The 16179-nt window shown below is 36.9% G+C and overlaps 1 protein-coding gene across 7 annotated transcripts in view; it reads left to right on the top strand.

Moving 5' to 3' along the window:
* Nucleotides 1-16179, top strand: part of HERC4 (HECT and RLD domain containing E3 ubiquitin protein ligase 4) — a 116734-nt gene that overhangs the window by 7107 nt on the left and 93448 nt on the right. The window contains exon 2 of one of the 7 annotated variants that reach the window (XM_019731765.2): nucleotides 155-287. The exons of the other annotated variants lie outside the window; for them this stretch is intronic. Within the exon in view, the coding sequence (XP_019587324.1) occupies nucleotides 272-287 (16 nt within the window). The 5' untranslated portion in view covers nucleotides 155-271. The remainder of the gene's footprint in view (nucleotides 1-154; nucleotides 288-16179) is intronic. 7 annotated transcript variants of the gene reach the window in all.

Raw genomic sequence — 16179 nt, 5'->3', positions numbered from 1 at the left:
TTGCTTGAGTTAGGAATGGAGATTTGCTTTGGATACTTTACTTTGAGAAAGGTTAGTGCCCAAAAATCACAGTGTCCAGGGTAGGAACAAAAAAATCATAATGCAAACATGACTACTGTTAGAGAGATGTATAATAATACTTTACTTTGTGTAGGACCCTACATCTGAGGAATTTCAAGAGCATTATACAATAATTCATGGTTCCTTTCAAAATGCTTGTGACACAATTTGCAAGAATAATCCTCACCTTAGGGGATAAATTTACGGAGAAATGGCAGCACAAGTTGGTAAGTAACTTGTCAGAACAGCAGATGACTGGTGAACAGCTATAAATTGAATCTGAAAATTTAAGTCTCCCAGTCTCTTACCTTATTCACTAAATTGTGCTTATGTTTAGAATTATTTACAATAATATCTTCTGTTTGAGGCAGATCAAATAATCACAGATTGTTTCTTTGCCATTCTATTTGATGGCTTACTGAAATCATTATCTTACCAAGGTCTTGCATTGTGATACCACTTTGGTACTTCAATATAACCTTGTGTGGTATGAAGAATATTTAAACAAATGAACAAAAACCTATTATGGTAATACCCCGTCTTTTCTCTTTCTTATATATTATACTCTGTATCCCTTTGTTGTCTAATGCTATGCTGTGCTACTTTCCAAGGTCTAGAGTAACTTCTAGACAGGATTGATTTGGTGGCTAACATTGGAACTTGGATTAGTTATGTTGTATCAAATTGGCCATGTATCTCTGTGTAGGATGCATTGGTTTGGTGAATGTTTTATAAAACCTTTAACCCACAGAAAAGACAATAATAGCAGTAGATGGCTAACCTGAGCAATTCAACAAATACAGGCTTCTTTAAAGCATTTGGAAGCAGTGATTTTCTCTTTGTATTTGGTATGTTAGTGTTTTTATCTGATTGGAAGTGAGCCACGTACTTTCCTTGAAAGAACAGGAATATAGTAGATTTTTGTTTTATAGTTTGGGCATTTATTAAGGATTCTTTTTGCCAATGACAGCCTGGATCGTCTAGTTTCCATCATTTCCTTAGTAAATATTCTTAGGGTTCTGTGTCCCCAATATGCTATATAAATGTAGTACTGTTGTTAAAGCTCGTTTCGCACAGATCCCATGTATTTTTAAAATTGCTTTGAATAAATAAATCAAGTCTCACTTCATAGATGTTTAGTTTTCCTAGGCTCTATAAAGCATATCAGGTACTTGAGATACCTGTTAAAGAAAACCTAATAGAGGAAATGTATTCAGATATTTTTACAAGGGTATCTTTGGGCCAGGATTGTGTTAGTAAGTAGAAAAGTGGGACGCATTAATGAAGAAACCATATCAAAAAGCCCGTAGTTTATTTTCTTTCAGCTTCTATGGATTTTTTCTCCCATGCTAATTTAATTAAAAAGGCAATAATTATTTTTATGTCTTAATGAATTGTGATAGTTGATTTACATTGAAGAAAAACCTGTACTGTGTACAGTTGCATTGTTTGAGTTATTTTTGTTAAAAGGGAAATTTCTTGAATTTTGGTTGCTCAGTCTTTAAACCATAGTTTATTGACCTGAAATTACTCTTTTTTTCTTCAATTATAGGATGGCATAATTTTAGTGTAGTTTTTCTTGTCCTTAAAGAAAACATTCTAGAATCCATTAGTAATAAGTTTTTCACATTTTATTTTATTTAATTTATTTATTTTAAAATTAAGTTTATTTCCTTTGATTTTCTTTTTAAAGAAGGGTGCAGCTCCCAGTGGCCCCTGCGGGGATTGAACCAGCAACTTTGGTGTTATTAGCACCGCGTTCTAACCAACTGAGCTAACCGGCACTCCTCACATTATTTTAAAATGTCCTAATTATTCAGTTTTTTTTTTTTTTTTAAGATTTTTTTTTTTATTGGGGAAGGGGAACAGGACTTTATTGGGGAACAGTGTGCACTTCCAGGACTTTTTTCCAAGTCAAGTTGTCCTTTCAATCTCAGTTGTGGAGGGTGCTCACGTTCAGCTTCAAGTTGTTGTTCTTTCAGCCTTAGTTGTGGAGGGCACAGCTCAGCTCCAGGTCCAGTTGCCGTTGCTAGTTGCAGGGGGCACAGCCCACCATTCCTTGCGGGAGTCGAACCGGCAACCTTGTGGTTGAGAGGATGTGCTCCAACCAACTGAGCCATCAGGGAGCTCAGGGGCAGCTCAGCTCAAGGTGCCGTCTTCAATCTTAGTTGCAGGGGGCGCTGCCCACCATCCCTTGCGGGACTCGAGGAATTGAACTGGCAACCTCGTGGTTGAGAGCCCACTGGCCCATGTGGGAATCGAACCGGTAGCCTTCGGAGTTAGGAGCATGGAGCTCTAACTGCCTGAGCCACCGGGCCGGCCCAATTATTCAGTTTTTAATATCTAAGTTTAGTGTCATTTTACTCCTTTGCTATATTTTGTTCCCCTCTTCTGATCATACTCTTCTGATACAACATACTTTTATCATACTCTTCTGATACAACACATTTTTAGTTTTTCATAGTTTTTTTTCTAATTATAGAAGTATTACGTATTCTTGGTAGAGAATTTGGTGAATACAGGAAAATAAAAATCAATCTTAATGCAATCATGCATATATAAATACGATTGTCATTTGACACTTTTTCTGTACTTCTGATTATAGACCGGGAGTATGTTCTTTTGTCTCAACTTTTTTTTTTAATTAATAAATGAATAACAATTTAGTAGGTATTTCCCCACGTTTATATGTTTAGGGATATTGTTAATGATCATTTAACATTTCATCATTTAAATGTACCAAAATTTATTTGTGTTCTATCTACTATTTTTTGGAATTTATTTCCAGATTTTTATTATAAGTAATGCTACCATGAATATATACATAAATTTAGTCTTTATTTGCATCTCTGTTTATTTCTTTAGGAAAAAGAACATCTTAAATTTTAGCACATGTAGAAAGAACAATAAATTTATTTAAAAAATTTTAATCACAGTTGTGCCTCACTTCATGAAGTTGATAAGCCCATAAGAAGATACTTGCAAATGAAAGTTTTGAAAATGTATTCACTTGACAAACTTTTGAGTATAATGTGGTGAATATCAACTAAAGATTTAAAAGGGAAGATAAAATAAGTACACAAATAAATAGAATGCATATAAAATGTGCTAGGTCTTATAAGATACATAAACAGTGCTGTGTAGAGCTGAATATTATAACTAATCATTTGGGATGGAGTGGATTGTAGGTGAGTTTCTGTAGGGAAGACAGCATATGAACTGGAAGGATGTACAGTATTTCAAGGAGGAAAAACTGAAGAAGAGTGTTTTTGTTTTATAGGTAAAGCAGCTCAAATGGCAATAGCCAAATTTGAGGGCCTATTAAGGGAATATAAGTAGTAGTCCACTTAACTGAAATGTGGGAGAATGGTGAGCAAGAAGTTTAGAAAGGTAAAATTGAGGTCCGTTTACAGAATTAATCATATTAGGGAGGTTGAATTTAATTTGATAGATATGCACTGATAGTTTGTAATAAGAGTTACCAGGTTTTTGTAAGAGGGGAGAGAATTTGGAGGTATAGAAATTAGGCTATAATGGTAGTCCTGTAAAATAAGAAGGGAGTAGGTAGATTAAGGAGAGATCCTGGAGGCAGAATGGACAGGCTTTGGTATAGAAGTGAACAGTAGGAGTCAAGGGAGGAGCCAGGTGTGATCCTAGGTTGAATAAGTAATTAGTAGAAATAGGGAATCCAGGAAAAGGAGAAATATTAACTACTTTGTTTTAGAAGGAAAGATAAAAAATTTGGTGAGGTGAATTTTGAACTTGTATAACAATGTTCAGTGATCAGTAAGAAATTCAGTACTGTAAATGGGGAGAAAGGTGAGGGCCAAAGGCACGAGATGTTTTATTTCCAGTTTTGTTTTATCTTCAGTTCATAGTAGGCTAACATTTCAACTGTAAATTTCTTCCTGGTTCCAACCTATCAAGTAATTAATAACCATTAACAATACCTAATTTTGTGCTTTTGTGAGACTGTTTAAAGCACTACACAATCTAGCACCTTTTAGGTAAATTTATAACCTAAATGGTTGCCTATTCTACGTCATCTGTTTTGTAAACTTGAATTTTTATATGTAGATAAAATTAAAGCATTTATTTGCCAGGTACTATCTGATAGCCTGCTCATTTGAATTTTAATAGTTTCATTTCTTCTCGCTTAACAGACAAAAAAGAACCCTATTAGTTAATTATGTCTGGCTTTATGACTTCCTTCCTGGTTTTACTGGAAACAAAACTTTTGAAGTCACAAGATACAATCACATAGAAGTTGCCTTTTATTCTACTAATAGCTGAAATAATTCTAACTATAAGTTGTATATGTGCTGGCATGTAAACAAGAGCCCCTGGGAAATGTGCCTCTGAGATAATGCTGTTGCTCCTTGAAAGAGAAATGGGAGTGGGGAAGGAACAGGGTCAGGCTAAAATAGGCATTTTTGTTATTTGGCTGTCTTGGAGCTGTTATGGTGACACGGGGTGGAGATTTTTCTTGGCTGCCATGCTAATAGCATTCTAATCTATTATAGTCAGCTAAAGTTCACCTGAAGTGGTATGATGACATCCTGGATCCTCTAGGCCGCCAAAGTTCTGGGATTGGAGTAGCGCTCCTTAACTGCTGACCTTGCCTCCTCCTCCCTACTCCCTTTTGTAGCCCTATTCTTCTGCCTACTGTAACATTCATATAAATTGATAAGTTCTTATGAGGGTATCTTGCCTGCATATGTCAAAATTACAAGTGCACATACCCTTTCTCCAAAAAGATCCAGGAATATAACTCTTGCTCTGATAGCTACATTTGTACATGTACAAAATGACTTATTACCGCAACATTGTTTCAACAGCAAAACGTTAGAAATGACCTTGTGATTATCTGTTAGGAACTGGTAAAATTGTGGTCCATTCAATCAATGTGATACAATGCTCTGTAGTGTGAAATGAAAAGAATGAAGTTCTTTGTATACTAATATGGAAAGATCTCAAGGATACATTAAGTAAAAAGAGCAAGGTGTAGATAGAACATTATGTAGAAAGCTATATTTTGGGTATAAAACACACACACACACACACACACACACGTATTTGCTTATAGATACATTGAAAAACCCTGGAAGGATACATAACAACTAATAACAGTAGTTATTCTTGGTGCAGAGGTAAGACAAGGGGTCAGAACTATTTTGGTGAGAATGTGGATGTTAGACAGATTTTTCACTGCATGCTTTTTTTTTAAAAAAAAACACAATGTAAATATCTATTCATTTTTTTAAAAAGGCTGGGCTCTGCAATTAGAATGCTTGGATACAAATCCTGGCTCTTACTTTTCAGCAATGTTATTTTGGGCATATTGCTTAACCTCTCTGTGCCTGTGTTTTCTTCTGTAAAATTAGGATAATCATGCCAAACTCGTAGGGTGGTTATAAGGATGTGAGATAACATATGAAGTGCAAAGAGCAATGCGTGGCATGTGGTGCGTACTCAGGAAATGTTTGCTTAAAAGAAAGAAGATATTAATATTAGAGTGGGAATTTAATTTTACGTCTGCCTTTCGCTGAAGTTGGTAATAATGTTGTTTGCATATTTGCCTTCATATCTTTTCATTTACAATTGAAGTTCAGATATTAATAAATACCTGTCTTCCCACAAATGAGTGTCCTCCTACTATGTCCCAGACATTGTGCTGAGCATTAAAGTACTTTACCTTTAGTCTTTAATTTCCTTGTTGGAGCATATATTCAAAAGGATGCCAAATTTTCAAAAAATGTGTGTGATGCTTAAGTTAATGCTATATTGGAGCAAGACACAAAATGAATTGGGTTCATTTATCGTCAGACTTTAAAGATATGGTACAGAAAAAAAGTTAAAGGTGTCCTTTTTTGTTCCTGTAAAAATCACATAAATGATAGTAGATTCAGCATTTATTTTCAAAAGTTTTCTTAGTGATGAATAATTAGACGATGTCTTAGTCTATTCAGGCTGCTATCACAAAGTTACTGTAGTCTGAGTAGCTTAACCAACAAACATTTCTCACAGTTCTTGAAGTTGGGAGTCACTAGCAGATTTGGTATCTGGTGACGACCCCATTTCCTGGAGTCCCCATTTCATAGATGGCTATCTCCTTACTGTGTCCTCACATGGCAGAAGTGGTGAGGGAGCTTTCTGGGAAAGGGCACTAATTCATGAGGGACCCATCCTCATGATCTAATCACACCACAGGCCCCTCCGAATACTATCATATTGGGGGTTAGGAGATTTTAACATGAATTTTGGGGTGACACAGACTTTCAGTGTATAACACAAGGTATAGTTTGTGTTTCTTGAATGAACACATGATCAGTGTATTTTATTGGATGTGCCACAGGAAGAGAAGAAAATTATAGACGCTTGTTTCATTGAGCTTGATGGCCACCATCTGCGTTATAACCACAATTCAAAAATTGAAAACTCTTCTAAGAGATGGTAAAATTGGTGTGGTCATAAGAGGAAACAAGAATGAGGCTTGGAAGAAGTTTATTAGACTCAGGTACCAGAGAGAGGGGTTACCACATGCCACACTGGGCCACAGGGGAAGACACCAGGGTAGTCAGGAAGGAGGACAGGAGCACAGAGGAGAGTTTAGATTATGGCCTTTACTGGGGTTTCCTGGGAAAGGCAAGATGGGGCAGAATAAACAGTTTAGGATTGGATAGTTTGATTAATTCTTCCAGGCTTTCGGCTATAAGGTAGATTTCTAATTTCCTGGGGCACCTGGCCCTTGGGTGATTTAGGGTAGGAAAAATATTGGCTTCCTGTGTGAGATAAGGATGTAGTTGGTGGTATAAACTCTGAATTGGTTGCTTTGCATATGAAAGGTGTGCTAGTAGGTGAGTTCTCTAGGAATTAGCTAGCTCTGGGAGGGGCCATCTCTGCAGGGCCCTGTATGCACCTCTCCCCCATCCCCATGTCAGAGCATCAAGAATACAGAAAATAAGAAAAGATAGTTAATACAATTGGCCCTGTGATGAATGGATGCCAAACATACAAATAAAGAATGTAAGAAAACACAGAACGTAAGCTCTGCTAGGATATTCTGAGAAAGAAATTGCCTTAAACAGAAATTGAACTAAAGCAACTAATTTGATATTATAGTTATGCTGGAGTCTGTATTTCAACTTTTCCTTTCCTCTTTAATTTCAGCAGTTTCTAGATGTCCAGAAAGGACTTTCCTAAAGAAAAAAATACTGTAAAGCCCTAAGTATTTATAAAATTTTAAGTATAGTATTTTGAAAATTAAAATGTAATCATGTTATTTAAAAATTAACAGGAGGACAGCAGTTCAATAAATAGGAAAAGGTTTATATCTTAGGCCTTTTATGATGTAGGGATGATGGTACACCTGCTTCATGGTGTTATGGGGATTAAGTGAGATTAAATAAAGTGCTTTAGCACAGTGCCAGGTACATAGTATGCTCTTTATGAATGTTAACAGTATACCTCTCTGTAGATAGAATTTGTAAAAGGAATATGAACTTGTAAACAAATCCATAATAAAGAATTTTAAAAATTGAATTGGTTATGTCTCCATATGAATATTATTTTATTGTGGGCAGTCAACTAAGACATGTAAGTTACTTTACCTGTATATTAACTTTATATTTTATCAGGGAACTCATTAAAATGTTTTCATGACCTTGGATTGTATTATACCATTCCAAATTCCTATTAGTAGTTACTGGTAATAATTTTGTTAAATGAAATTTTCATTTAATTTTTTGATGTTTTTTATTTAATTCCTAATTTGTTTTATATTATACTTATGATCACTGTATGCATTATATTAAAGACCCTTTAAAAAGTGTCAATAAGCAATAATTTCACTTTAGGAAGAGGGATTAACTGAAGTAGCCTTTGGTTATTTGTTATCTCTGTAATGAAATTAGCAATATGATTATTTAAAGTAAGAAAAGCATTCTGAATTATTTGTTGGTGCTATTCACTAATCTCAAGTGATTAATGTCCTCATCTTTCAAAAGTCAAAATCATAAAATGTATCAACCACACATTGAGTTATTTAAACAATTAAAGAACAATAAAAGAAGAAAAAAAACACTTGTAGTTAATAACCACTGTTGACAGTTTAGTATTTATTTTTCCAGTCTTTTTTCTGCATATATATTGGGGCTATGTGTGATAAAGTTTTAAACAAGAATGGAGTTAGTTATATAGTATCTTTCTAATTTTATAAAATGGTATGTTTTGAATTTAAAATTTTTAGTGATGGATTTTAAGTGTACTTTTTATTGATCTCGTTAGAGTTTTGAGTTACTCAGAGAAAGGAAGAGGAAACCTGTATTTATAGCATCTAGTGAGACATGATAGGACAGAGGATTTTGAATCTTAACACGTTGCGTACGGTGGGGTGAGATTCTCTTGATCCGTACGCAAGGTGTTAAGCTCTGGCTGAATTTAAGGAGTTGAAATGGTGCTTCTTTAAATTAGCTATTTAACAAAGCATGTTCCTTCTGACTTTAGTTTTGTAATTGTTATCAACATGGCTGTGCTTGTTAAATAATGTTCATAGCAATATTGTTTTTTTTTGGGGGGGAGGGGAACAGGACTTTATTGGGGAACAGTGTGTACTTTCTAGGATTTTTCAAGTCAAGTTGTTGTCCTTTCAGTCTTACTTGTGGAGGGCACAGCTCAGCTCCAGGTCCAGTTGCCGTTGCTAGTTGCTTGCTAGTTGCAGGGGCACAGCCCACCATCCCTTGTGGGAGTCGAGGAATCGAACTGGCAACCTTGTGGTTGAGAGGACGTTCTCCAACCAACTGAGCCATTCTGGAGGCAGCTCAGCTCAAGGTGCCGTGTTCAATCTTAGTTGCAGGGGGCGGAGCCCACCATCCCTTGTGGGACTAGAGGAATTGAACTGGCAACCTTGTAGTTGAGAGCCCACTGGCCCATGTGGGAATTGAACTGGCAGCCTTCGGAGTTAGGAGCATGGAGCGCTAACTGCCTGAGCCACTGGGCGGGCCCAACAATATTGTTTTTAAACCTTATAATTTGAGCATAAAACATCAAAGGTTTTTGTTTTCCATATAAAACATTGCTAGTTCAAACTTTGTTGGAATTCAGTTTTTTAAAATTAACATTATATGTGGGGCTTCATTAAATTCATAGACCACATTAAGAGTTAAGATTAATTGTGGACTTGGCTCATGCTTGGTAATTGTGCTGTTATATGAGATAATCCCTGAATTATGAATGAATTGTGTTTTTAAAAACTTTACATTTTTCTTTACTTATGGAATGTTGCTAGATATCAAACAGATTTTTAAACCAATCTTCTTTAAAACACATATGTAAGTATAATATCCTATTAGTAATTACATTTAACTGCTCTGTGTCACATTTTCTATAGAAAAATTCATTTGAGTTTTAAATATGGGTGTCAGACATTTATCTGCACCCTTCACCTGTCCTTGCTTGTTTTGCTCTCTTGCTTTATCAGTTCTAGAAGATTAGGATTGATACTTGTGGGCAGCATTTCACTTAACTAAACATCACATTTTAAAGATACGCAGTATCTGACTATAGCCTCTGTTTCCTAGGTAAGAAATTGTATTACTCCAGGTTAGTTATTTTCCTAGTATTTGGATTTTGGGGACACAAAGGACTTTTGTTCCTGTGGAGTTCAGGGTCATTTATAAGTTGGGGGCTTTCTGTACCTTAAAAAAAAATTATTTTTTCTGGTTACCAAAATAATACATCCTTTATTTCTTTTTTAAAGTTACAGAAATGTATGATTTAAAAAGTGGAATACACTTTTTGCCCTACATACTAAAGATTACTACTGTTTGTTTATATTTTCATATCTTACACCTGTATTAAAATACACAATTCTGTACACATATATATAAAAGATCTGTGGTTTGCTTTTTCATTGAATGTATTTCTATCTTTTCATGTTACTGTATAGACATTCTTTTTAATAGAAGCATCAACATTTATTGTATGAATATTCCATAATTTATTTACCTACCTATTACTCGAAATCAGGTTATTTCCTGTTGTGTTTTTATAGTTATAAACTGTTATTCAGTAAACATCGTTTTACAATGTATAATAAATACCTAAAAGGAAAGCTGGGTCAAAGGGCAAGCATATTTAGAATTGTAATACATACTGCCAATTTGCTCTCTAAAAAGTTTTTTATTTTTGTTTATAATTTAAAGATCATTTAGAGAAAATGTGTCTTTTACCAATTTTGTATAAATATTTTTTTGCCGTTTTTTTTAACCCTTTGGCATGGAAATAATGTAATTATGAACTGGAAACTTCTAAATTTCAAAATCAGGCTATCTGTAGTTGAATTAGTCAGAATAAGTTAATTCTTTCTGTGGATCACTTACTCAAAAAAGTTTTTCAATTATAGTTGACACAATATTAGTTTCAGGTGTACAACATAGTGATTAGACAATTATATACTTTATGAAGTGATCACCATGATAACTGTAGTACCCATCTAGCATGTGGATCACCTTTAAAACATAGGTTGTAATATTTGGCTAACTTGACAGGAGTGTTTTGAACCTGAAAATATTTATTCAAGTGTATTCGTTTGCTAGGGCTGCCATAACACTGGGTGACTTAAATAACAGAAATGTATTATCATAGTTCTGGAGGCTAGAAATCCAAGGTCAAGGTGTCGGCAGGTTTGGTTCCTTCTAAAGGCTCTGAGGGAAGGATCTGTTCCAGGCTTCTCTCCTAGCTTCTCCTCGGTTACAGACAATTTTAGGCATTCCTTCACATGTCATTGTCCTCGTCAGCCTGTCTGAGACCAACTTATCCTTTTATTAGGAAACAAATCATATTGGATTAGGGGCCTACCCTACTCCTGTGTGACCTCATCTTAAGTAATTACATCCTCAATGACCCTGTTTTCAAATACAGTCACGTTCTGAGTTACTGGGGATTAGGACTTCAACATAAGAATTTTGGGGGGACACAGAACATCCCATAACAATAAGATTTTGAAATCTGTGGATGACAGGGGATATAGAGTGACATGAAAATGTTGGTATTTTTTCTCAAATAGCTGTTTTAGAGGTTTGAATAAGATGCAGTTTTTTTGTTTTTTAAATAAAACTTTGCCTAAGACTCTTTAAATTTGCTGACTGGACAACAGTCTAATGAAAACCTAATATCATTCATTTTCCTGAGAAAATAGTTCTCTCCAGGAGCAGGTTATAGCCTAGAGCAAATTTTTTTCTCACCCCAAATTTGCAAGTGATCTAGGTACTCCATGACTGATTCAAAAGGGATCCTGGGCTTGGGAAACCAGAAACAAATAGAGGCTGGAGCTTTCCTTCCTTTCAAAAATGACATCCATCAGTAGGATGAGGGACCTTATCCTACTCTCTCTACCCCCAGTGAAATTTGAGAGTGTGTTTGTTTTACATTAGAGACAATGTCAGATCTTGGATAAATTGGTTACAAGGCAGCTCTTTATAATACAAATGCCTCAGGGTTTCTCGGAACCTGTTTCTTTCAAATCCCTGCAAAGGTGTTTTAAAGGATAAAAGCCTAAGGCCCTCATCACCTCCCTCTATTCTTGTTTCTCTTCTTTCTCTTCTGACCAAGTGGAGGGCTTAGGGAAGGGAGCCTGCTGCTCACACTAGTTGGGGAGAGCTGATAAGACGCAGCTTCTTTTTGTTGTTGTTTTTTCAATTGGAGAATATTGGGGAACAGTGTGTTTCTCCAGGGCCCATCAGCTCCAAGTCGTTGTCCTACGATCTGGTCGTGGAGGGCGCAGCTCAGCTCCAAGTCCAGTTGCCATTTTCAATCTTAGTTGCAGAGGGCACAGCCCACCATCTCATGTGGGAATTGAACCGGCAACCTTGTTGTTGGGAGCTCTTGCTCTAACCAGCTGAGCTATCCGGCTACCCCACCGGCAGCTCAGTGGCAGCTCTTTGCCTTCAATCTAGTTGTGGAGGGCGCAGCTCACTGGCACATGTGGGAATCGAATCGGCAACCCTGTTTTTCAGAGCTTGCACTCTAACCAGCTGAGCCATCTGGCCGCCCCATGATGCAGCTTTTAAGAGATGCTAGTTGTGAATGTATTACTAATGATGTTTTTATAGTATTACCTTTATACCCAATGGTCAACACATTCTTTTTTTTTTTTTTTTTTTTAAAGGTTTTATTGGGGAAGGGGAACAGGGTTTTATTGGGGAACAGTGTGTACTACCAGGACTTTCTTCCAAGTCAAGTTGCTGTCCTTTCAATCTTAGTTGTGGAGGGTGCCGTTCAGCTTCAAGTTATTGTCCTTTCAGTCTTAGTTGTGGAGGGCGCAGCTCAGCTCCAGGTCCAGTTGCCTTTGCTAGTTGCAGGGGGCACAGCCCACCATCCCTTGCAGGAGTCGAAGAGTTGAACTGGCAGCCTTGTGGTTGAGAGCCCACTGGCCCATGTGGGAATCGAACTGGCAACCTTCAGAGTTAGGAGCACAGAGCTCTAACCGCCTGAGCCACCGGGCCGGCCCCAACACATTCTTTACTGTGAGTTTTCTTTGTGTAGAAGGTTCTCAGAGCATGTTGTTTTTGATGCTTATGTCTTAATATCAGGGTTGAACTCTGGTTAGCAAAAGACTCCTAAATAGACCATCTTGTACATTTTGTAATTGGTTGTCTAGGAAGAAGTGTTTATGTGTGCTGTTATTAAATCAACCTGGGTCATAGTCAGTGCTCATGGGGCTTGTCATGGTCATTCGTGGACATGCACCTGCGTAGAGCTACAAAATATTTCGATCTCCTGATGTGCACATTCGCAGCTGAGGTTCACAAACAGTGCGCTGCCTTCTTGTTTCAGATCTTGTACTATACTCAAGTCTCCTTTCTGTGGTTTATTTAGTTCCACATTTTTTGAATTTTTGTACTTTTTGTTGGTGATTTTACGGTTTTAAAATGGCCCCTGAGCATAGTGCTGAAGTGCCGTCTAGTGTTCTAAGCTCAAGAAAGATGTGATGTGTCTTATAAGAAAATATATTGAGGCATGAGTTATAGTGCTGTTGGCTGTGAATTCAATGTTAATGAAAGAACAATATATATTAAGATGTCTTAAACACACATAAAAAGTCATATACTGATCAGTTGCTGAAAATGTGATCAGAGGCTTGCAGGAACCTAACCCTGTATTTTACTTAGGGGTGGTGATTAATTTATTTGCTAAATAAGTGTTTGTGGTGACTTTATATAAAATATCTACTGCAAATAATGATAATTGGTTTTATTCCCAACTTGATCAAAATAAAAAGATTAAAATTACAAGAACAATGATGGGGTTTCCTAGAAGGTTCATATGTTGTGTAGTCTTGTATCATCTTTTAAGGAGATACAGAAGAAGTCTGGAGTCACCAGCTATGTAGCTTTTATTCTCTTTTTGTAGCTTTCATTTATCGCAGTTGAGAATGCGATCAATGGGATCTTAATGACGAAGAGAATAAAATTAACGGAGGAAGATGTTTCACAATTACTAGACAAATCAGAAAGTGAAATGTAGATAACACCACTGTATGGTGCTTGTGGAATCAATCATATAAAGGAACTCTTAAACAGTGAGTTGGGAGATAATTGCACATGAATTTTCACAAACTAAAGAATTGAAGAATATATTTCTTAGGTCCCAAAGGAAATAGGATGTTCTTACTCAGTTTGTCATTCAAAGGAAGGATTATATCATGCAACATTTTGCAACAAAAACCTGGGCCTGTCCTGCATTGCTAAAAGGATGTGTGGCAGTATTCTTTCTTATGTTTGTGAGCAAAATTTGTTTGATGCAGTGTTTAAGTGAACAAATGCTGAAATCATGTGTGCAGGCAAAGATAATTGAGAGGAAATAGATGAAGTAGAACTGAAAATCACCATTAGGTTGAACATTTTAATTTTTATAAATCTAAAATGACAATGTTTTGCATTCATGGAGTAAAGAAGATGGTCTTTTTCTGCTTAGTAAAATGACGTGCCATTAGGTTTTTTTTTTTTTTTTTTTTTTTATTGGGCAAGGGGAACAGGACTTTATTGGGGAACAGTGTGTACTTCCAGGACTTTTTTCCAAGTCAAGTTGTTGTCCTTTCAATCTTAGTTGTGGAGGGTGCAGTTCAGCTTCAAGTTGTTGTCCTTTTAGTCTTAGTTGTGGAGGGCGCAGCTCAGCTCCAGGTCCAGTTGCTGTTGTTAGTTGCGGAGGGCGCAGGCCACCATCCCTTGCGGGAGTCGAACCGGCAACCTTGTGGTAGACAGGACGTGCTCCAACCAACTGAGCCATCTGGGAGCTTAGTGGCAGCTCAGCTCAAGGTGCCGTGTTCAATCTTAGTTGGGCAGAGCCCACCAATCCCTTGCAGGAGTTGAGGAATTGAACCGGCAACCTTGTGGTTGAGAGCCTACTGGCCCATGTGGGAATCGAACTGGTGGCAGCCTTTGGAGTTAGGAGCATGGAACTCCAACCTCCTAAGCCACGGGCTGGCCCCCGTGCCATTAGTTTTAAAAAATAATTGCAGTTTTACAATATAAGTGTAAGAACCAGAAGCAATATATCTGCTATCAGTATTTACAAGATGGATGTATTACATGCATCTCTAGTTCTTTATCTTTTCTGTTTTTGCACCTGAAAAAAGTGTATTTTTTTCGTTCCATGGACAGTCTCCTCCGCTTATGTTTTCTTTGCCCTTTTGTGCCTCCCAGAACTAAACGTTCCCTTTTTTCTTTTCTTGAAGAGGAATATTGTAAACCATAAATGTTGATATGAATACAGTATTAGTTTTCTCAGGCTTTAAATTTTTTTTTTTTTCCGTTGGGGAATATTGGGGGAACAGTGTGTTTTTCCAGGACCCATCAGCTCCAAGTCAAATTGTTATTTTTCAATCTAGTTGTGGAGGGCACAGCTCACTGGCCCTCCCGTGGGAATCGAACTGCCGACCGTGGTGTTATGAGCACTGCACTCTAACCAACTGAGCCAACGCCGCCCACCAGCTGTATATCTTTCTTTTTTTTTTTATTGGGGAACAGTGAGTACTTCCAGGACTTTTCCAAGTTAAGTTGTTGTCCTTTCACTCTTAGTTGATGGGGGGCGCAGCTCAGCTCCAGGTCCAGTTGCCGTTGTTATCTGCAGGGGGTGCAGCCCACCATCGCTTGTGGGAGTCTAACCAGCAAAGTTGTGGTTGAGAGCCAGCTCTATCCAATCAACTGAGCCATCTGGCCACCTGGGAGCTGAGCAGCAGCTCATTAACTTCATTCTAGTTCCAGAAGGCGGAGCTCGCTGGCCCTTGTGGGAATCGAACTGGCAGCCCTGTTGCCCGGAGCTCTCGTTCTAACCACCTGAGCGACCCGTCCGCCCCTGTGTAACTTTCTTGATGAGTTTTCTGTTCAGGTCTTTTGCCTATTTTTTAATTGGATGGTTTATTTTCTTGTTGAGTTTTAAAGAGTTTTTTTTATGTATTTTAGATAATAGTCCTTCATTAGATAATGTCTTATGCATTTTTTTTCTCCCAATCTGTGGCTTGTCTTCTCAGTTTCTTGATAAATGTAAACTTTTAATTGAAGGTTAACCCATGTATAAAACTACACAAATTAAGTGTATGGTTTTATGCATTTTCTAAGTGAACATACTGGCCTTCAGTGTAGTTTGAATTTGCATTTCATCAGTGAAGTTGGGCATCTTCTCAAATGATTCAGGGCCATTTTTCTTCTGTGAATTGTCAGTTCATATCCTTTGGCCATTTTTTTCTGAATTACTGTTTCTTTTTTCCTAGTAAGTCTTTAAAAGTTGGAGATGTTATTTCTTTGTTTGAGATATGAATAGCATTTTTTCCGTTTTTCTTAGCAGTCTTTTCACTTTGCTTTTAGTTTGTGTATTTTATTATAACAAATTAAATTTTCTGGAATGCGTACATGGAATCTCTTCCTCTTTCCTCAGCTGAGAACTTAGCTTAAGTGTCAGTGTCTTCCAGAATTCTTCGGGTTTCTTTCAAGGCTTTAATAAATATCTCCTGTTCCCATGTCCCTTTTGTAAATCTTTATCTTAGCATTTAATCACAATCCTTACCTCACCTGTTTTGCTATAGGCTGTAAATTCCTTGAAGGCTAGAACTCTGTTTTATTT

Source organism: Rhinolophus sinicus, linkage group LG07 (genome assembly GCF_036562045.2).
Source record: "Rhinolophus sinicus isolate RSC01 linkage group LG07, ASM3656204v1, whole genome shotgun sequence".
Lineage (NCBI taxonomy): Eukaryota > Metazoa > Chordata > Mammalia > Chiroptera > Rhinolophidae > Rhinolophus > Rhinolophus sinicus.
Note: the sequence above shows the minus strand (reverse complement) of the source record. Positions and strands in the feature narration are given on the sequence as shown.